Source organism: Periophthalmus magnuspinnatus, chromosome 5 (assembly GCF_009829125.3).
Source record: "Periophthalmus magnuspinnatus isolate fPerMag1 chromosome 5, fPerMag1.2.pri, whole genome shotgun sequence".
Lineage (NCBI taxonomy): Eukaryota > Metazoa > Chordata > Actinopteri > Gobiiformes > Gobiidae > Periophthalmus > Periophthalmus magnuspinnatus.
Window position 1 is genome coordinate 25,074,693 of NC_047130.1, and position 22,869 is coordinate 25,097,561.

A 22,869-nucleotide genomic window follows, 5' to 3' on the forward strand; every position below is an offset into this window, starting at 1 on the left:
CTCTGCTCCAGCGGTATCTGCAGAGGCGCCTCTCCGTGCAGAGAAACACTTTGGACTTTGAAATTTGTCGGTGCAGAACATTTCATTGACATTGTGGGTTTTGTCGGGGAGACACGGCATTGAAGAGATTGACTGACAATGGTCTACAGTCCCTTAGCCAATCAGGACGCAGAACACAACGCACGCTCATACACTGTAAAAAAAAATCATGCAAAATTGACCTAAAAAAAAATCAGCGAAACGGCGAGGCTGCGAAAAGTGAACCGCAATATAGCGAGGGACCACTGTACATGCAAGAAAATTTGTCACTTAATACGGCTGTGTAATTCAAAAGTTGGTAGTACAAGCATTTTAGTTGGAGCAGAGTTTGATTGGGGGATGAATACATTTGACAACTCTATTGTGTGAAATAGCAGTATTAATAGAAATATCTTGTTTATTTTCATCAATATTTGTTTATTTCCAATTTTAAAATCATACATATAAAGAAATGTGTGATTTATGTTTGCCATATTGCCCAGTCCAGATACTTACCATACAGATTGATGTACCTAATACAGCTCTCAACCACCGCTGGTATAGGCTGCCCAGAGTCCTATAGATAAAAACTGCATTGATTATTACTGGAACGATACAATCAAAAGCAATATAAGGAGACTTCATACTTCACTCCATTCAAAACATTATAATTAGGTAGCAATTTTGACATTCATTTAGTAAGTAAGGGAACAGTTAGTGGATGCTGAAGACAGGCAAAAAACAGTTAGCAAAACACATGATCAATGGCAATGCAAACAGAAACGCGGCAAAGTGGTTAGCTATGAGTCTAGTACTATCTACGCCCACTGTATAGGCCATGTACCTGACTCCTGGCACGGACATTTCTTCTCCCCCTGGACACACAGAGCAGTAAGACGGGAGAGGAAACAACAAGACCAGGTTAGTGAGAAAGACAGACTACACAGACAAGAGGCCAATGCACCGAAATTCACAAAATGACAACTACAGATGCAACTTCCTCTGTTTGCAGTTTGTTTGACCTAACCTGAATCTGGAGATGTTTTGCATGGGCCATTATTGCTGTATTAGAACCCAATGGTTGTAACAAAATATGTATTGATTTATCTGATGCAAGGAAGTAAAAGATACCATCACCACATGTTACCTCTCCCCATCTAAATTTTAATAGTAAAAGCAGTGAGCAGGAAGGAGCCAGTACTTTGGGTCAAAGGCAGAAAAACAGACCCTAAAGGACATGTAAACAGCTGGATTCACGCAGAGATAGAGGGCACAGAGGAGCTGGTACCTTGATGAAGGCCGCCATATTGCCGTTAAACAGCCTATGGGTAAAAACGGAGCGTGGTCTATACTTCCTCATTCTCTGGGGTTTAGGGGGAAGAGTGGGGGGCCTGGGGGGACACGGGTGGGGTGGACTGTTGGTACATGGTTATCAAGTATATTGTGAATGAACACATGAAGCTACACTGTTGCCCATTAACGTTGGAATTTTCTGGTGGAGGGTCCCGCTAGTCTCCATGCAGATGTGATCGCCTTACTTAAAAAAATCCACAGTATGTCATTAAACTTCTCTATCTCCATGGAAACAAGCGGGTGGCCAGGTCCAAATTACAGCTCAGGTGTGTGGACAGCCAAGCCCATTCACATAAGAATGCATGTTTTTAATGGTATTTTTGAGCAATAAAAACACCTATTATTATCTGTGCATGACAGACAAGTTTAATGACATACTGTGGAACATTCCAGACAAGGTAATAACATTTACATAAAGACAACAGGTGGTGAACCCTCCACCAGAACCATACAGTTTAAACATGAGTGACCTCTTCTCATAAATGCAACAAATTGTTAAGCATCAATATCACCAGAACAACTACAACTTATTATGTTTATTTATTATTATTTTGTTTACAGTGAAGTACTGGTAGACGGTCTAGTGAACTAATTTAAGAGTAGGCAGTTTAAGCCCAGCTCCCGCCATTACATGCTACACTGTGTCCTTGGGCAAGACACTTAACCCTCCATGTCTCCACTGTTTATGCATCAATGACTAAATGCTTACGTGAATGGGTCAGTGATTCTTCAATGTAAATTGCTTTGAGTGTCCATTGAGGTTGGTAAGTGCCAAATAAATGTGATGAATTATTAGACACCATCAAGTTAAATGCACTTACTGATGTGTGTAAAACGGCTTAGAAAGATGACTATGTATGAACCAAATATAATACAAACGTATTGACAAATAAATTAAGGATTTCAACTTTATGAGCAACAGTGTACGATTGTTCATATACAGTTTACAGAAGGTATGATATTAGTCAGCATTTTCTCCATAACAAGTAAACTGTCTTGTTTGTTGGTAACATATTTGCATAACAGTATTCATAAATGTGGAATTGGTGGTTTAATTTGTGGTCAGATTACAGATTTGTTGAAAACTAGCACATAGTTCAATGCCTCTGACAGCTTAGCTCAACAAAAGTGAAGGTATTATTGTATTTTTCAGATTCAAAAAGACTTCATTGTTGTCAGTTGAAAGGACTTCAAGCCATAATATTAATATGGCAAGTTCATGGAGCAAAATAATATTAAGGTACTTTCCATCTGAAAGTATGACAACATCAAATTCTAGCACATGAACGCAGCCTATGGGATGATTTTTTTTTTATTTTTTTTTTTTTTTAGTTCTTTGGTATCTTTCAGTGATTATGCAACTTACCTTGTTGTTCCATATTCGGCTCTTTCCCCTGCAACAGAGAAGGCAAATGCTGCATTAGTAAACTTGAGCACAGAGTGACTTGTGTGCCTAAAGTGCAGTGGAGGGCTGGCAGATGGACACAGAAAGGGTGTTATGAGAGAGCGGGCCTCTATTCAGACCAGTGAATGGGGCGAGGAGCATGGCGGGTTTGACTCAGAGCCAGTCCATGGTCATTCAGTGGTCGCCCTGGAAACGGTCCCAGAGGGAAGTGTCTCCAGGGGCAACCAAGAGGTCAGGAGAAATTTTGTTGGATTTAAGTGCAATTTGTGGAAAGAAATACTAATACTATTGTTTTATTGTGTTCTAATCTGAACTGTATTAAAATGTGTATTAAAATACTCTTCTATCTTATATTTATATGTTCTTAATTTAAATAAAGTTGTGGTTTTATAGATTTATTGTAATATTTAGCATATGTGACAATACATTCTAATTTCTAGGTCTAACTCTAGAAGTAGTAGAAGTTATAGCAGCACTTATCAAATACTTTACTATATTTGAATGACTACTTTTACTAGTTCTACATGAGCAATATGACTATGAAATAACAATTTAAGTACTCCTCCATCTCTATATGTGCATGAATCTTGATTAATGTACAATGGTTAGATAAGTAACAGAGTAAAAAAATAATAATAAAAGGCAGTTTCTTTTGTTTTATTTCCTGATCATTTAAGACTTGCCCCATAAGGGAAAGGTCTCCAGGGTAACGGGGAGGAACTTGCTCCTGTTCAGTACCACGTGGATATTTCATGATCCCTCTGGGAATGGCTGCAGTGAGGGAGGCAGTGACATAGATCAGTGACTCTTAAATGTCTGTTTGAAAATCACGACATGTGTCAAGTAGCTCGTAGCAAGAGCTTACTGTATGTCAAATAAACGTAATCCTGAGATAAAAGCCAGCACTCTCACTGGAGTAAAGTAGCAGATGAGGACATAAGCAGAAAGACGATGGGGGCTGTGTAAGCATTTGTTATTTACATGCACTATAAATATATGAAAAATATTTGAAAAGGATTATGGGATTGTTTTGCCATCCATGGATTTCAGAGAGATGAAAAAAATTGCATTGTTGCCATGCTAATTAGCAAGTCACAACAAAATATTATATCATTAGAATGGTGAAAAGTTGCCAAAATGAGGCCTATAAACATGAAGTTGAAAGAAGGTGTATATAATCTACATTAAAAAGTAATAATAATAATTATAATAAAAATAAAAAATTAAATATTTACATTTGCATCTAGGGCAGTGATTCTCCAACTTTTCCATCTGTTTTTATGAATTCCAAAAACTAGTACAAAGACTGAACTAAACTGGGTCTTAAACCAGTACTAACATGCTGTGGTATTAACAAGGACATACAGGATTAAACCAGATCTGATCCAGGACATAACCATGACTAAGACGATGTGGAGCTCACATTCATGCTATCCCCAAGAACTTGACATTCTGAGATAAGATGTTGGGGCTCGAGCTTGTTTGTATACATGTGCTGGTCAGAGAGTTGGGATTTTGATATCACCCATAATTAAATAATTGAGTCTGCCCATTAACTGCGTGTAATAGAGCTGACCAGTTCTTGCTGTTAGCCTTCTCGAAAGCTAAATGTTATTTGTTTACCTAATCAATACTTAATGTTACATCGGTAATTAATTAAACAGTTGTACTGTTGGATTATTCTTGTGCTGATTTTCTTGCTTATGACAATGGGCAGCTTACTAAACTCACAAATGTAGTAACGTTTAGTCAAAGAGCTCAAATGTCTAAGATAACTGAACGAATCAGCTGCTTTTGGTCTGACTTCACACAGCAGGAAGTTGGGCAGTAGGTTTTAGCCCGAGTTCCTGAGATGTTTTTCCGACTTGGAAAAACATTTCCCAGACTTCCCACATGAGTAAATCCTGTCTAATTTTATATTAATTATATAAGTTTTGACTGACAATTGACAATTTGTTCTATAAAGCATTTGTTACTTTGTGTATGATTTTTTACCTATAAATAACCTTGCATTTATTACATACAGAGCACATGTTAACAGGGACTATAGATCTTACTGAACCCTTGTGATTAACTGTGATAAGTACACCACCCTACCATAGAAAGTGAATGCAGTAGCAGATGTCCCCATACCACAACTTGAGAAGCACAGCTCTGGAGACTTCCTGTTTATTGTGCACTCTTTTATTGATTCTAGTGATGATGGTTAGGACCACTGTGCGCTCAAGTTTCAATGTAAACACTTTAACCTTTAACTGTGATTTGACCCAGGCCCAGCGGTCTCCATCTGTTATGTAACACTCACCTTCCCCCAGTGTCTGCTTCAGAAGGTCGTGCTTGGCCTGCAGTTTCACTATGAGGTTGCTGCCATTCAAGTACTCCTTGTATTTCTGTGATTTAAAAAGGTTGTTGTAAGTTGATCATGCCAGCATATAGTTTGTAATGTATTTTAAGCATAAAGTAGTGAGCAAAGTAATTAGAACAACCAAAACACAGCTATGGGAAATATAAACTATCAAAAAAAAACATGCAAATATCACAAAGTCCATGAAATATCCTTTTGTCCAACAGGCTTTTTATCCAGCTATAATTATTTTAAGTCTTTGCTGCTATTTAAAGGTGCACTATGTAAATTTCCATGTGGAGGGTCCAACATCTGCCTGTCTCCATGGAGATGTTTTGCCTGCAGTGTTACAAATTGGACATTAATGGAGTTACTGATCAGATGGAATTGAAGAAAGCGAAAAATGCTATGTTAATGTCATACTATGAACTGTTCGAGGCAAAGGAATTACATCTCCATAGAAACAAGTTGACCTTTAAGGAATGTATTTGTATAGTGCAATTAAAAAGGGGCTTTGCTTCTAAAGTGGCAAAACTGATCATTGTTTTTTCATTACTACTGCACCTGTAGATGTTTCATTACAGGTAAATTGATGGTAAATTCAGCAATACATCTACCACTTTCTAACAAGTCTGCAGAATTTTCTCATAACTTTTTCTCTATAATATTTAGATTCTCACAGTAAAGTAGAAGCCCTCTGTCTCTTGTTGGTTGGCGCGTCTCTTGGCGATGTTGGCTTTGCTCATATAAGAGTCTGAGGATGCAGATTTGACAGACTCAGTGGACTGGCTGTGCTGAAAAGCATCAGATACATCAAAATCCTCCACGGTGAGCATGTCCTGGAGGGTCTGCAGCGTTGCATCCAGGGTCTTCCTCACCTGACACACAAAAGACAGAAAAACTGCATTGTAACACAGAGAAGTACCATTATGGAACTTAATCCGATCAGGTTCATTAGGTCTTTTGATATACTGTAGTTTCTTATGAAGACAGATCAGCTCTACAATTTGGAAAAAAAAAAAAAAAATCACCCTTAGTTTGAGTAATGAAAAAATAATAATGTTGTTTGAACAGACATCACACTTTGATGTTTATTCACAATAATTGACAGGATGACCACAGTCAACAGTTTTTCTAGTATATGAACAGTTTAATGAAATTAAACTCAAAAAGTACAGCTAATGTTATCTAATCAAAAGCTTGTAAAGCTGGAACCAGAATAAAAGACAAAATGGACAAATTACAAAGTTCACTCAAATCTATAGATACTAAGCAAATGAAATCGTAGCACAACAACAAGTTGTATGTTGTTTTTATATTTGTTAAACTTTGAAAATTCATGAATACAAAGTGAAAAAAAGAGAGATAGACGTGAAATTCTCATAGCTGTGGTGTATAAACAAACCCCATGATTCCACGGAAATGGAGCCACAGTCGAGCATTTTCATAGATCTGACAGGCTCAGTAAACAGCAGAGCAATTAGTATGAAGAGTGGTGACAGGAACAATTAGGCAACTTCAGTGTGTCAGACAGGAAGTAGTGTGCATCTACTCTTATGTGACACTGACTGACTAAGATGGCTGATAAAAGTTGTGCAACATACACAGAATCTGCTAAGATCTACAGTAAACCATGTAATAAAAATTACCTGTATATTATAATGTACAATACCCTCTGTACCGTGCACAAAAATATCATTAATCATAAATGAATATGATTAGGTCAGTGTCAGTTTTATACCTATCTACCTTTTTCTCCAGCATTAGGTAGAAGCAATAAACACAAGACTCAAGACAAAATCGCTTTTTAAACCTTCTGATTTTCGGCCACAATGCTTTGAACATAACATGTTACGTTTGGCAACAAACCAAACAGAAAATGTAATCTGTTTGTTAAATCAATCTTGGAATATAGAATGAAAAAAACACATAAGAGACAGGAAAATTAAGATATGCACTAGGGCATGGTATTACTGATAATAATGAATATTTTGTCTTTACATGACTAATCAGCTCTTTTAACACCATGTTTATATATTTATATAATGTTTTTGTTATGTTTGTTTTTTAATTACAAATGAAATATATTATATTGTGTTATATTAAAATGTTGTGTATATTCAATACAAGTAAAAAGCACATTTCACAATGCTAATATTATGGTTTTATATTTTGCCCACCTCAAATATAGTAGTATAGTATAACACAGATAAAAACACAGTACTAAGCCATATCCCGGTTTCCCCGGTTGTTGTGTGCGAGGACCACCGTGTTTGATCTCCCATCTAAGGTCCAGCTCCGTGTCGCTCCATATTCATGAGTCCAGCCCTGACCTTCACTCAAACCCTGGTCACGTTTGAACAATATCTGTCAGAGGGTCTGAGCGGCCTGGGGGTCTGCAGTGTGGGGCCAACACAACACCACATGAATACAGATGTGGAGCGACAGCCCACAGGACCCACTGTTTACTGTTACATGGTACAAGGATCAGAGCCCAGAGAGTGTGCTGTCATTCACTGTAAAGCAACGCTGACTTTTTCTTTCTGTTTTTTCACAACAGGCATTCATTTTCATTTAAGGTCATTGATAAATAAATCTGAAAATAAATGGCTGACTGAGCCTGCTCACCAAAATTTAATTTCTTCTTAATTAAAAAGTATACACGTGCAACATAATTAGCGCTGTAGTCAACAAAAGAAATTCTTGGTCAAGTAAAGAAATGTGCTGGACAATGATTAATTGACTAAACGGGGGGTATCACTGGAAAAAGCTCTCAACATAATTAGAATCTCAGAAATTGCTATGTAGAAACAGAAGTATGAGTAAACTGCTCTTGACCGGTTGCCCCAGAGACACTGAAGGATGGATCAAATACAGAGGGCAAATTTCCCTATAGACACAATAAAGTGTGTCTTAACCGTATTGGCCTGTCATGATAGATACTATATTGACTTATTATTCAATACATGACAGATGGAGCAATACTTTTAAGTAGTCAATATTTATCATGGGTATTTTTTCTTTGTACTAGTGGGAAATATTTGGTTAATTTTCTGTTCCACGATTTGAGCTGGAGAAGGTCGAATTATGAACTTCTATGACTCATTATAGACACAAACTAACTACTTAAGTGTTGCATTTTGTTATTTATTTGTTACAGTTTATATATATATTTTTTTTACAATTTTGTACATTTAGATTACTTTTTTTTTTTTAGATAATTCTGTTTCAATATTGTTGTTTATCGTCTATATTTACTTCAGCAATATATCGCACTTCGGGACTGGCCTATAACCTTCACCTTAATAAGAATATAAAAATAATAATAATACATTGGTTGACACAGACACCATCAACCAATTAATTGAATAAACAACTAAATGACTACAGGATTGAATGAACTCTCTGAACATTTTGCATTTTGATAATGGGCAGATATGTCAAAACCGTTTATTAACACAATGATGGCAAATTATTCTATTGTGCACTTCAAGTATTTTATGTTCATGTGTTATGGTTCTTGTATTATCAGTTCCAAACTCCAGTTCTTTCTTTGACTAGTACTTATTCCTCCATAGAAAATGTATATAGAGAATGCAACACAGGTTAATCTCTATATCAATGCAATAATGAAACTTCAAGGGTTATCTAACATCTCCTGATAGGGATCTGCAATTCATCTCCGCGTTCTGCAACTTGTATGTTCCGACAGACAGTAATTTCCGGCCAAAAATCAGATAGAATAAAAAATGACTCAGGACTTTAATACAGAAGGTCTCTATCATTTTAGAAGAAGGTAAATGCAATCACCATGATGCATATTGCAACATTTTAAATACAAACAAAATGTATTTAAAACTGTCGATGAAAGGTAGGGCCACTGACCATATCGCCACCAACTAGATTTAATATTTACTTATATTTTACTTGTATATTGGTTCTACACTTTTACTTAGTGCACATTTTAGTTGTACTTGTATTACTCTTTGATTTGAGTACCACTTTATAATAACTATACTTTAAGATTAGACTTAATAAACCATAAATATGAGAATAATATGTAGCCATCTCGCAGTCACAAAAGTTACATTATAAGAGAATGATTTGGGCTTAGTGACTATTTTATTAAGAGGTTAGGAGTCAGGGTAGGGTATTGATGGTATGGTTTGGGGTAATATTTTTTCTATAAAGTCTATAGAAAGAACCTTATTTCTGACTAATTTAGATTGGATTCAGGTCACAACAATGTCAGTGCAATGTCATACTGAAATTTGCCACACTTCTAAATATATCACATTTGGACTATCGTATCCAGTGAGTCCGTGTTTATTATGTTGCCATCTATGTAACATTATACACCAATTTTTTTCCCTTACCTCTTCATTTTCTATCTTTAGTGTGGCGAGTCGAGACTGCAGCTGGTGGTAGCGCATGAGCAGCTCTGTTTGGACCGGCTGCTGGGCGCTCACCTGACACACCTGCCACAAAGGACGAGAGAACCTTGAATAAGAATCAGCCTCCATATGCATACATTATACTTCATCACACGCAGTGCTGGGGAGAATACTTTAACAATGTATTTAGTTACAAAAGCGACAACCTGGATGAAAATGTATTTTGTAATAGTTCAAGTTATTTTGATGAATAAGAATAATGCATATTTTTTTGTGTAAACATGACATTGGGTTAACAACAGCTTTGTGTGTATAGCACCAACTTGAAATACATTTATTTACTGATTAGAGAATGAAAAATTGCACATGCATGCACCGCAAAAGCTGTGTTTTTTTTTAGCTGTGTTTTTTTTCATCCTCACTGATACTAGGCAGTTAAAAGCCTTCATTTCAAGGTCAAGTACTACATTGTGTTCCTTCAATTTTAGGAAATCACTTATATTCTGAATACCGCCAAATGAAAAAGTAATTATATCAGAATACAGTTACTCAAAATCTATATTCTGAATCTGTAATTTCAGTATTTAATAACTTCCCAACACTGGTCATACGGCCCTCCTCTTCCTCTCACCTCGTCTCCCATGTGAGGCTGATAGTCGAACCGCGCAGGAGGACAGAAGATTTGGCTGTGCATGTCCATAAACTTCAGCTTGTCTCCTCTGATGTCCATAGCATCCACTGCTCCCTCCAACTGGTCCAGACCTTCATGACGAGAAGTCTCTAAACTGTACTCAGCAGATAGGTAGGTTCTCAATGTGCGTGCCAGGCTGGCGTGGTAACCCAAGTCACAACACTGTGGGGATAAAATATATGATTAACAAACTAGAGTTTTAGATCAACCACCAATCCTTCAGTCTGTATATTTGCCCTATTGCTGCGGTTTGCATGAAACTAAAGCACACGTTCAACTGCATCTTCAACAACTTCAAATGATGCTGACAAACAGTAACAACTTCCTACCTTTGTCTCTCAACCAATCACTTCTAATGACAATTTTACACATGTGCTTTCTCTCCCAATAATCATTACCTGCTGGGGTCAAAGTTCATTCATGAACTCATACTGTATGTCAGCATCTGTTTATTTGTCTTTAGTGTGGTGGACATGTTTTTAGTTACGTGTGTTATTGAAAATGTGATGAATGCGTCATACTCCTGGATGGGGGGCATGAGCCAGTTTTTGAACTATCCAAAAGGGAAAAAAAATGGTGAGCCCACTCAATATCAACTAACAAACCAACAGTTAACAATAATAATATTTCTTGCCCTCATCTCACTGAAATATAATACAATCCTCCACAATGTTGTGCTGTCATGTGAAACCCAGCAACATAACAATGCTATGTAAGTCCCTGCGATTGCTCTCATGGCTCATAATACAGAATGGGTTATGAGGTTTGGCTCAGCTGTTAGAGCTTGAGGTGCATATACAACTAGTTTGGCCTATAGTATACAGGAATATAGTCAAGCTTGAACTTGAACTCCAGATTTTTTAAATACCATATTTTTACTGTTGTCTTTTATATAAACAATTACTACAGGCGATATGGCAGACAAAAGTGTGTTGCTATAGTTACAATCAATATTTAGAATGAAAGCAGGTGCTACTCACATCAATCATGTCTGAGACGTCGTGGATGTAGTATTTTGCCACGAGGGCGTTGGTCGCGGTGAGGTTGAGCAGATAGTCATTGCGGGCTTTTGTACATTTGAGCTTGTTCTCCGAGTACTTTGCTTGTCTCTGGGGAGGAAGAAAAGACAGTGCCCTCAGTGGAAGATATAAAATGGATTCCTAATGCACTATAAATGCTTCTATATATTAAATTAGATTTGGAACAAGAGGTCAGTGTTTGAAACTTGAAATTACATACTGTTCCACATACTGCATGCCCTATAGTGTCCTCTACAGCCCCTCTAAGGTTTTGTTCCTTAGCCTGTCTCAGATCTATATGGAGTTCTATATGAAATTTAATTATGGCTGTTTAATTAAAATATCTGAAAATATAGCGCTGGTATTCTATATAACTTTAAGTTGCACTACTTAAGTTCTGTCACCAGAATATTCCACACTACAGTATAAACCTCTCAATTCTTACCTCTATTTCTTTTAGTTCCAAGCTTTTTATGGCCAAAATTATTTAGTTTTGGTGGCGCCTCATGCTTGTCTCCAAGTTTTATGCAAATTTCATTTTTAGTTTGGTCGGTTTAGGTTTTGGTTATGGTTTTAGTCCTGGTTTGGTCCTAGTTCTGATGTGGTGAATGAGCACGTGTGAACGCACTGCTGAACTTGAACTTCATGTGGATGCAAGAAAAAGAAATGAGAAGAAAAAAATATTTACTCTAAAATAGCACATTCTATAAATAGTGGACTATCCACACCTCACAATCTTAACTTGACCTTTTATTTGATATGTGAGGAGGTAATTGCACCCTAAATGTCACTCTAAAGCGCTCACCTTCTCCTTCATCTTCTCCATCTTCTTGACAGAGCTGCGTCTCTGTGGTCGCTCATCATGGCCGTAGCGCAGCAGACCAGAGTCGTTGGATTTGTGACTGTGCTTCTCCTCCTGTTTCTCTGCCTCCTTCAGTTTGTTCTCTGCACTCAGGCTCTCAGTGTGGTACATGTGGTACGTCTTCATCACCTGGACAATAAAACAACTTAGTTTAGGGCTGTTTAAATACATTCATATTTAAATTTTCATATTTGTGAGAAAAAACATTGCAATCTGAATATTGATAAGATGAAGAGCAAATTGTATAACTTATCCATCTACAATCTGCTTACCAACTTCTTCAAATCCATTACATGTTTAACAGTATACTACATCTAAAAAGTATAGTTTACAATAGTTAAAGCTTAATGATTACAGTGGCTATGCAAAACGCAATCTTTCCACAATATCAAAGCTTATTAAATACTGACATGACACGTGATGAGTCCAAATCCAATATAAAAATCACACCTAATATTGTCTTCCTATATACTGTGCCCTAACTTCTCGTCTCCTAGCAACAGCCTGACACTGATATACAGAAAAGGACAGTGAGATCGATGGAGAAAAGATTACAACCGAAAATAGAAACTAGGGCTGCCCGATGCAATATTGTTACAAGGATGTACAGGCACAAACTCACACAAAATTAAGAAGAGAAGTACAAGCATCAATTTAAGTAATGCCATCTAATCTAACATACTGCTACTGCTATAACTGAGTATAAAACATATTATATCCAAATTTTAATGTACTCAACTAGAGCTAAAAAGTACATAGTCTTTTAAGTAAGGTAAAGTATTATTAATTATTATTAGTTGATAGTATTATTAATTATTATTTTATTCTAGATTTTTTTTTGGTCAGAATCTAAAAGAAAATTTGTGATAATGATGTAACTGACAACATACCTACGGCTACTTAAAGGCAGTGGTGGAAGAAGTACTCAGTTTTGTTACTTAAGTACTTTTCAAAACATAGTGGAGTAAAAATTCATACACCTGCTCTCAAACGCAGTGAAGTAAAAGTAAAAAACATCAACTTTAAAATTTACAGATAGCTAAAATTTGTACTTAAAAGTGCATTGTGCAAGTTATGCTCAAAATGACAACATTTCACTCCTATACTTGCTTAAGCAATTTCCTGATTGCAGAATGAGTTTTTCTGTTTCTCTCGTGGCTGGCCCTATAAGGTCACTCAGTCAATTATATGAGAGCAATTCGGGTTCGAAAAACCCGCGCGTCTCAGCAAAAGTGATGCAATGCGCGTCATCGGTTCATTGGATCTGACATCCTGATACGCCGCCATATCTAAAAAAAGCGGGGTTTTGACAGTCATAGCACAGATGGAAGATGGATGCAGCGTCAAGTAAGAGACTGGCCTCCAGTGCTTCCCAAACACCATCAGAGACTCCAAGTAGAAACAAGAAAAGAGAGGTTTTATCTAGTGCCACCAAAAGGACAAAATTAGACTCCAACCGGCGCCGGAGTTGGACAAGAGTAAACATCGGAGCAGCATTTGAGAAAAGGAGAGAGCGCTGATCTATGCTGGGTATAAGAAGGGACCCACAGCCAGCTTTTCTTCTCATGTGAAAGTTAGATATAGTTACGAACTAAGGAATACAATTAATCATGCTAATCTAGACGGTAGAATTGAGTTTGTGTAGCTACATATCATGTTATGTTTTGGTTTGGTAGATGCACTGCACATTATGCATTTAGTTTATTTACAGTGTGTGAATAGTAAGCTTGTTGTGAATTGGTCACTTGCTGTGTCTTTGTGTTACTGCCAATATAGTCATGATTGTGAAGTAATGTGTGACCTGTTCGCAGGCAGCATTTACGTGAGCCATGATGACATAGTAACAATTGTTTTTGAGGAAAGCTACCGGTAATCATTATTAGCAACTCAAGAGTTTACCAGAATCATTTAATCAAAATAGAACCAAAGTTGATCCAGTTGTTTCTGGAGAGGAAGGCCCAAGAAGGGAACACTGTAGTTGCAGTTCCATTTCATGCCAGATGTGACAATCTAGTACAAAAAACTGTAACATGCACAGTGCTTCTTTATAGTACTTTACTACTTTTAATTCCACCAAAGGTAGCTTTTGTAATATTTGTATTTTTTTCTGCCTATTTAAGTTATAGCTACATGTTCTGCTGCCACTCCTTATATCTTATCTCTTTCATGAATGAGGAAGTATGTCTTATTGCATACTACACAATAATGTAGCATCAAAACGTAATGGTCCTAATTGTTTAAAATTCCACAAATTGCCTTGATTAGTTCAAGTAGCACAGAAGTTAAAGTAGCGTTCTAAACAACACATAAGGTTATGAAAACTTTTATATGAATTACATAACACTAAATATAGCTGATTTTAACAGCCTACTGCAATTCCTTATGCTGTCTGTGTGAGAGCTGAAGATGTTAAATATTGCATGAAGCAGACAGAGGAAAAATCAATATGAGAAGAACAGTAAAGTGCTGGATAATGTTACTCGCCTGGATAACTCTGGATCTCTGACATGCAAGTATCATATGAAAACCTCCAATCATTATTCACTGTGTATGTAGACTTATTAATGTAGAAACAGAGGAGGATCCATGGTGGTGAATACAACGATGGGTCAAATGCCTTCATTGGTTAATTATTTTTGATGAATAACTCTGAAAAAGTAGACAATATCTTCTAATTAGGAGACAAGTGATTAAGCACAAGCTGTTTGATAAAGGTGGGAGCTGGGCTGTATCAGTATGATCTTGTCTTGGAATATGTGGCCATTAGAAAAAATAAAACATAATACAAATTTTCACATCTAATAGCATCACCACAGGAATAGCAAATACAACTATTAATTTTGCAGGGAAACTGGTTTCAAATGTGACTAAAATATCTGATCAATATTAAACCATGTCTGCATAGAGGCTTTTGTGTAATACTAGGACTGGAAAAAAGCATGTAACCACAACGCATTAGGTCTTCATAGATTGTATATATTTCAGTCAGTACAAGTCCATTTAAAAGTGTTTAGTTACATTTTTATTTTGGGATAGAACCACTAACCTTTTGCCTAATGAGCAAATGTTTCTGCCACCTCACGTAAAAAAGAGTATACTAAAAAAAGTGAATATTTCAATATTTTTTGTGAATTCTCTCAAACTATAATCAAATGGGGTTTTTTTGTTGTTTTTTTTCATCCATTTGTCTTTTTATCCATCAAAATTTGCCAAAACATGCATGTGAATGAATACACAGCATGTTTCTCTTTTTATTTGACAGTTTTTCTATAATATAACATAAATATATTCAAAACATTATTATTTTGTAAACAATATATCATCCACATATCTCCCTACTGCCAATTCTACCCGTTTGTGAACCACAGCACCACTATTGAAACCCACCTTCAAACCCTGGATGCCCTCATGTACAGTATTGGCCAGTGAAACCTCATTCTCAAATGCACTTTCTGACATGTTATCCCATTACCACACACTGATAGGGCCGGTTACATGCTAGATTAGTCGCTAACGTCGCAGCTGCTTATGTTTACTGAGCGCACCTACAGCGGAGAGACTGCTGACTGGCCTGAGCGCTGCTGCAAGAACGCTCTATCCTTCAACTCACGTGGAAAGGCACAGCGGGAGGAAGAGGAATGCTAATTTTCTCCTTCTGTGACCCCGAGAACAAGGAAGAAGAAACCTGTTCGGGAGCAGTGAGCTGATAAGGCCTATCTCCAGGACACAGTCGGGGCAGCTGCTGTAGCACAGGTTGGAGCTACAGGGCTGAATAGCAACGCTGAACAATTTGATGAAAAAATCCAATTGTAGTTTTGTGAGATTGTGACTGTAGATTTGGGATATGGTTTAAAATTGTGATTCCGTTCACAGTACACGTGAATACATCAAAGAGTATTCATATTTGAGAGTAGACTGAAATATGAACTGCTGAACTAGTACAAGAAGCATATACATTTCAGAACATGCCTGCAGAGGTCTTAACAGGGTTGGCAGGTTTTATACGTAATGAGACTATTTCACGGTGAGACTGACATAGTGATTCCAATCTGACAGCAAAAAGGGGATGGTTGGGGTTTACTCACAGTGTAGAGCTCATTGGTGACTTTTACGAGTTCTTCGTGCATCTGAACGCCAATGTCTTTGCTCTGTAAAAATAAAACAAAAGGTGAAAATGTTGTTAAAACAGAGACCGTCATATGTCATAGAATTTTAAGTTACCCTAATGTTATAATGTTGTTTCCTCATCAAAAACATACCCAGAGCTGTGTTTTGTTTCATTCACACCTTGTTTAACACATACGTGAGTGACTGAGTTCTTCTCTCAAGCGGAAAACACCATGTTCAGTCTTATAATGTCATGTATATATGTATTATATTTAAAAATCCACTGTATTTTTAAACTCCATACACCTTCACTAGAATCATTTGAATCATTTCAGCTCTGGAATTTCCAATCATTTACAAAAAGGTAAAAGGTAGATATTAACTTGAAAACTACCACTACATGACATCACAAGGTGGAACACAGCATTTTGAGCTTGGAGATGTAAACAGACTAATAATAAAGGTTTACTCAAGCATGTGTGAATGTAACAAAACACAACTTACAACATTATAACATGGCTTAAAGCTTACAAAAGTACATTTTTCATAATATATGACCTTTAAACGACTTATTATAACTGCACCTACAACTGATAAAGAACATAGTTTATTAAGAATGAGTCAGGCTTCATAATGTCTTCATTACAGAGTTAGGAGTTAATCTTAATAAAGCAATTAATACCCTAATTACAGTGCAGCTATTATAAAGTGTTATCAAGATTATATTGAATGCAAAGTAACAAACCAGTGTATTGTTAGTGCCTGAATATACAACAGAGAGTAGGGATGTATGTGAGGAAGGGCTTCAACTAACACTTATTTCTGAACTCCAAAAGAGATAAAACTTGTGAACTAATAACCCCTTATAATATTGTTGATTGTACATTTATGAATTCTTCACTACAGTTAGATAATAATGAGTTATCCTAAAGACCGGTGTAATGATTCAACATTATGCCTGACTATCTTCATAGCTAGTAAAAAATGAATGCATTCTGCCAGTTGTGACTTGCAAATGCCTGTCAGCGCTCAGTACACCAGTGCACCAGAGGAGACCTAGTACAATGCCCAAAGTGCTCACAGAGACAAAAATAGCTCAGACTGAAGTGGTAACTGCAGCACATTTGAGCTGCTTGTGTCTCTGCTCCAGCTCTGTTACAGGAGCTAAGAGCCCATGATGAATCGGACATGTCCCGTGACGAGGCTTAGGGCCTGGTGAAGTGTGGCTTTGAAAATCCTGTGGAGACGCTATACAACCATGCTTAGCCCCAATCAGTCCTGGTTTTTGTCATATCCCAGGGACCACTTGTCAAAACAGCACTGGAGCGTTGTGTGGTGAATGTGACAGGAATTCAAAGTTTAGCACAATAAGCACATTTTGTCTTTGGCTTGACAGACTTGACAGAAGCCAGGGCTGACTCATGCCTGCACTACATCTGTAATTCATTAGCCCTGCAGTGGCGTGAATGTGACAGCACAACCAGATTATTGTTTCAGTGGATGTGTTATCATTTGTGTCACTTTGCAAATTTTGGCCTTTGGGTTAGGGATGTGTCAGTGGTTATGGTGATCTCAGTACTGGTCTGATGTTGAAGATTTAGCCAGTATTTAGCACAGATCTTGTTTCTGCACAGCCCCAGTCTGTGTGTGTATCACTCCCATCTGTTTCTCAGTGCATCAGATTTGACTTTTTCAACTAATGAGTAAAAATAATGCTAAAAATATGGCTGTATGTTGTATGTACACAGTCATTCACAATTTTATATCCCAGATAAATACATTTTGTTATTATCTTTACAGAAGTTATGTTAATTTGTCATCTTTATCATACCTTAACATACATTGTTTGGTCTTTTTCTCTTAACATCTTACTATTGGATTGGCCATATTGGACCAAAGTCAAATATCTGATATCATTATCATATTGGACCATCCCCACTTTTATATATTTGTTGTCCTCTTTGTGTGGTGGGATACAATACACCCCTTTGCTCTGCTCTCATCAGGACATGCCCCCTCTAGCCCTCCTTTTGGGCATAAATGATCAGAGAGAACTACTGCTGTCGACAGTGATCTAACATCCCAAAGGCAAAGGCTTCATCACAGCTTTAAATCATAAACACTATGTGTGTCTTTCAGAAGTATTAGAAGAGAAAACAGAAGAAGTGTAATGCACAGAAGAAGTCACACTTATTTTACTGGACATCAGAGAATTCAACTAAAATGTTGACCCTTTAAAAAAAAGGTCACATTTTTCCATTTAGTGTTTTTATATCGATCCAAAGCAAATAACATTTGGGAAATTAGGGAATATTAGACAGACCTGTGTTTCTATCATGTGTTCATAAAATAATGTATTTTAGTTTTGTGTTCATATGTAAATTTGACCTCTACTTTCAACTAATTCTTCAATAATGTAGAGGCGACCTGTCTGGAGCAGTGGGCAGATAATGAGAATGAGCCTGTTGTGAAAGTCACAGAGAGAGAAAACACAATCTGCATAAAACCCACACTGCTGTGATGAATATATAACAGTAACCTAACTACTATATAATAACTACCGGTACTACTTAAATGTATACTTTACAACTTTTCTAATGGAGGGCAGCCCTTCTTATCTCCATGGAGATGGTATTGCTTTGCCAACTTACAAGTCAGATCTGTGGAGAGGTGACCCCAATTTTTGAGCAATAAAAACACTTATAATTGAACAAATGCCATACAGAGGAACACTCCAGGCAATAGACATTCACCCCACACCAGAAAAGTTACATAGTGCATATTTAAGTGCAGATCAGAAATCAGAAATTAAAGATACATTTTTTTTTTCTTTGAAAATGTAAAAGCTATAAAATATTAGGCATTATGACCATAAAACAAAGTACTTTAGAAGGCTTTGTGTTGACAATACAAACTGTTTATGATATTTGATGCTATTTTTCCATCGTATCCATTGGTTACCAAGTCTCTCCAAGTTACAGATTGTTTTGGGCTGCAGCTTCTTTTCTGTTCTGACCTTTTTGAAGAGTCTGATGACATCCTCTCCAATGTGAGCGAGCCGCACAATCACGTTGTTGTTATAGATGTCGCTGAGGGTGGCGTGGTCTCTGCTCTCCCGCCGCGTCTGCTCCAAAACCAAGTACCAGCAGTTCACCGTGGAGACAAGGTGCTGGTCTTTCCTTCAATTACACAGTAGATAAAAGTAAAATTACTTTGCTAATTGCAATTATCTCTTGTTCTACATGTTTGTTTATTCTTAACATGAAAACCTGAAAACCAGGCTTGGTCAGTACAATGACAAAAATGTGTTTGCCCAGCCCTCTCTGTTGGCTGTATCTTTTATAATCACGACGATGGGATGGATGGTAAAGTAATGCTTCCTTTGTTATAAATAAGTATTTATATCGCAGAACTAAGTGTAAAGATATTGAAAACAAAAAACTCTAAAAAGAAAAGTACAAATGTGTAGTCACTTCCTGTTAGTACAACCATTGCTTAACCACACCAATCAAAGTTTCCATTGAGCAAACTTGTGGTCTCAGAAAGAACACTGCAGCTACCAGTGACTCCTAAACTGGTTTCTGAGTTTATTTTATGAAACCAATCCTTGTGTTACATTACAACACAATAACAGATCATAGATTATAGAGTGAGGTTTAATGAAATGAACTTGAGTCTATTCTTTGTGGTGAGGTCATGAGACTGGCCTGACTGACAGGTTCACTGATGACCATTTAAAGTGACGCGGCTGAATCTAGGACACCAGTGTAAAGACAGATTATGTGGCCTGTTTTCTGAGGTCTCCCCTCCAGCTAATGCTTCACTTATCGATGTCCAAGTGGTTACAGATCTGCAGTACTGTTGGGTCAAATGTATCAAATATTATATACTAATCGATACTAAAACTAATATCAAAACTAGATTCTCATTTGAGCAAGTATCAATACTAAACAAAGTCACATTCACAGGACAGAGATGAACCTTTCCTGAATAGCATTTGAATGATCTTGAGCTGTATCAGAACAAGTATAAGACACATAGACTAATATAGGATCGACCACTGTGGAATCTAACTGGACGACAGAGGAATTGCACAGATATAAGACCAGAATGTGGTAATATAAAAGAAAGTACTATGATTTAATGTTGAAAATGACATTCTATTGTTTAAATAAGGAATTCTGTTATTATCATTTTGTTATTGGAATTGGTATCGAGTGTCGAGTCTATTCTTTCTTTAGTATCAAAATTAAGACATTTAGTATTGTGACACTAGTTGGATATAGTATGATCAGTCAGAGGTAGTTGGAACAAAATATTAAATGTATTAGTTGTGATTTCATCCATTGTAAAATAAATAGATTTAAAAGTTTTACAAGAAAACAAACTGCACTGTTATATTAGAATTGTGATACATCAATCAATCAACACAGTCAACATGTCATGATTAGGCCTGTCGTGATAATTAATATATCGACTTATCGTTCAATTTATGGTAGATGGAATTTGACAAGATTTGAGCTGTAGAAATCTAAATAAATAATATCCATGACTTATAGACAAACTAACTACTTAAGTGTTGCATTCTGTTATTTATTGCAGTTTGCATGTTTCAACCTCATTATAGATTTAGTTTTAGAGATAACTGGGGGATAATTATGTCCCACAGTTATTATGTCAGTGGCATAAATTGGTTCAATATTATCATTTATCGTCTATATTTTCATCAGAAATATATCGTACTGCAAAATGTGTTATTGTGACAGGTCTAGTTATGATATTTATTGACTCTATGGCCAAGCAACAGTGAAATCCTGAAGTTTAATTCATTCCCCATTCATTGAACATGTTTGTAGAGTCTAAAGCGCAGGTATAACAATTTTTATATATAACATTTTTATTTATAAATATTTGTAAAAAAAATTATCTAAATTAAATTAAAATTCTAAATTAAATTATCTAAATAATTGGAGCCTTTGCTATTTGATAATATCCCGACTCAAAGTGTAATTTTGATTCAATTGCAGTATATTGTGCAGTCCGAGTTAGTGGACACTGCAGTCTTAACAATACATTAGCAATATATTGTAGAGCCCTATATCTGATTCTTCCAGTCAGCTGCATGTGGATGTGCAGTGTAGAGGAGCATGATCTAAAAGTCAAATCAAGCTGAAGGCTGGTCTGAGCATCCAAGCAGTAATACCTCGGGTTGCTATGGGGTACATGAGCTTCCCTTACGCTAACACAACAATCTGACTCGATCTGGATCAAACAAAGTGCATTGTTTCCAGTCTCGAGTATTTTTCAGTGAAAGAATGAGACTATTGAGGCAGCGTGGAGTGGGCAGTTGTTTGATAGCAGACATGACAGCCACATTAAAAGTAAAGGGGGTGGTAGAGTGACCTAGTTGGGGAAATACAGCTGCCTCAGGACACTGTCTTGGTCTGGCTATGTGTGTGTGTGTGTGATGTTGTCTGTTTGTCATTCTGTTTGCAGGCTCTGTGTGGTCAGTGTGGATGTGTGAACTATAGAAACAATGAATCAGATCTCAGATAGCTTTGTCCCAATATGCGGTATATCTAGATACTATTGTGTGTGAGCATGTGGTTGACTAAGCTGACTGATGAACCCTATGTAATTGTTTAAGATTAAGACTTGTCCCCATAAATTTAAAGCTATTTGTATTTAAATTTCACAACCATGACCCATCTGTGTCTCCAGATACGATGTAAACGTGTTCAAATGATTGATTCATTCTTCATTACAAAAACACTGGATATGATGCTCAAGTTGTCACTGTTATAATTTGGTGTTCTAAATATGTTTGGTTCTTAATAAGATGATCTAATCCAAAAGGGCTCTCTGATCAGAATACTCACCACTACCTAACCTCCAGCACCAGAATCTCCTGTAATATATTTTTGCAATGCTTTTTAGTTCTTTTATGATCTGCCATCAGTATACTTCAGTAAAGTACTTTGTGCCTTTTTTCCCTGACTCTAAGGGAATAAGTTGACTTAATAGTAATACATATCCTTTCTAAATGTGCTGAGTATAATGTTGATGTTGTCAGAAATAGATACCCAAACACTGATACTAACATCACTATTACAAGTATTGGAAGTGAAACTAGCTATTTATTTAAACATAATAAGAAAACATAATAAGAAACTATTATTTAACTATTTTTTGTGCACAAAAAAGCACAACGCACAAATGTATGACACACAACGCACAAAAAAAGAAATAGTACTAACTTGAAGTGCGTGTGCTCTCTGTTGGTGCGGATCTTGGAGGAGTATCTCTCGGCCAGTTTGTCGAGTCCTCGGGAGAACTCCAGCTGCAGCTCGGCCTTCCGTCTGAAGAAGTCCTGCAGATCCTGGAGCAGCTGCAGCCGAGACTCACTCTGCTGCTCCAGACAGCGGAACTGCTCCACCAACTGGTTACGGATCTCTGAGGAGACACAGCAACTACTGGTTACCATAGAGACAGGCAGGACTTCTTCATTGTTCACTTAAAGTAGTATGAGAGAGAGAGATGGTTTTGGTTTCGATTTCGATATTAAATTCATTCGATACTCGATACTAACTGCAATACCACAATGAGGGTAAAAAAATCTGCTTTGTGGTAATATATTTTTATTTTGATATACAAAATAATATGTACTTCAGCATAA

At 36.7% G+C, this 22,869-nt stretch overlaps 1 protein-coding gene across 3 annotated transcripts in view; it reads right to left on the reverse strand.

Moving 5' to 3' along the window:
• Positions 1–22,869, reverse strand: part of LOC117370710 (SLIT-ROBO Rho GTPase-activating protein 3-like) — a 37,599-nt gene that overhangs the window by 5,998 nt on the left and 8,732 nt on the right. Inside the window, exons 2-13 of one of the 3 annotated variants that reach the window (XM_033966216.2) lie at positions 22,451–22,646; positions 19,210–19,372; positions 16,172–16,234; positions 12,030–12,215; positions 11,186–11,314; positions 10,146–10,367; positions 9,497–9,598; positions 5,801–5,998; positions 5,082–5,166; positions 2,738–2,765; positions 1,307–1,409; positions 535–595 (exon numbers count right to left, since the gene is read on the reverse strand). In XM_033966216.2, the coding sequence (XP_033822107.1) occupies positions 535–595; positions 1,307–1,409; positions 2,738–2,765; positions 5,082–5,166; positions 5,801–5,998; positions 9,497–9,598; positions 10,146–10,367; positions 11,186–11,314; positions 12,030–12,215; positions 16,172–16,234; positions 19,210–19,372; positions 22,451–22,646 (1,536 nt within the window). Of the gene's footprint in view, positions 1–534; positions 596–862; positions 894–1,306; positions 1,410–2,737; positions 2,766–5,081; positions 5,167–5,800; positions 5,999–9,496; positions 9,599–10,145; positions 10,368–11,185; positions 11,315–12,029; positions 12,216–16,171; positions 16,235–19,209; positions 19,373–22,450; positions 22,647–22,869 lie in introns of all 3 variants that reach the window. The other 2 variants (XM_033966217.2, XM_055221669.1) reach the window with 2 other exon arrangements.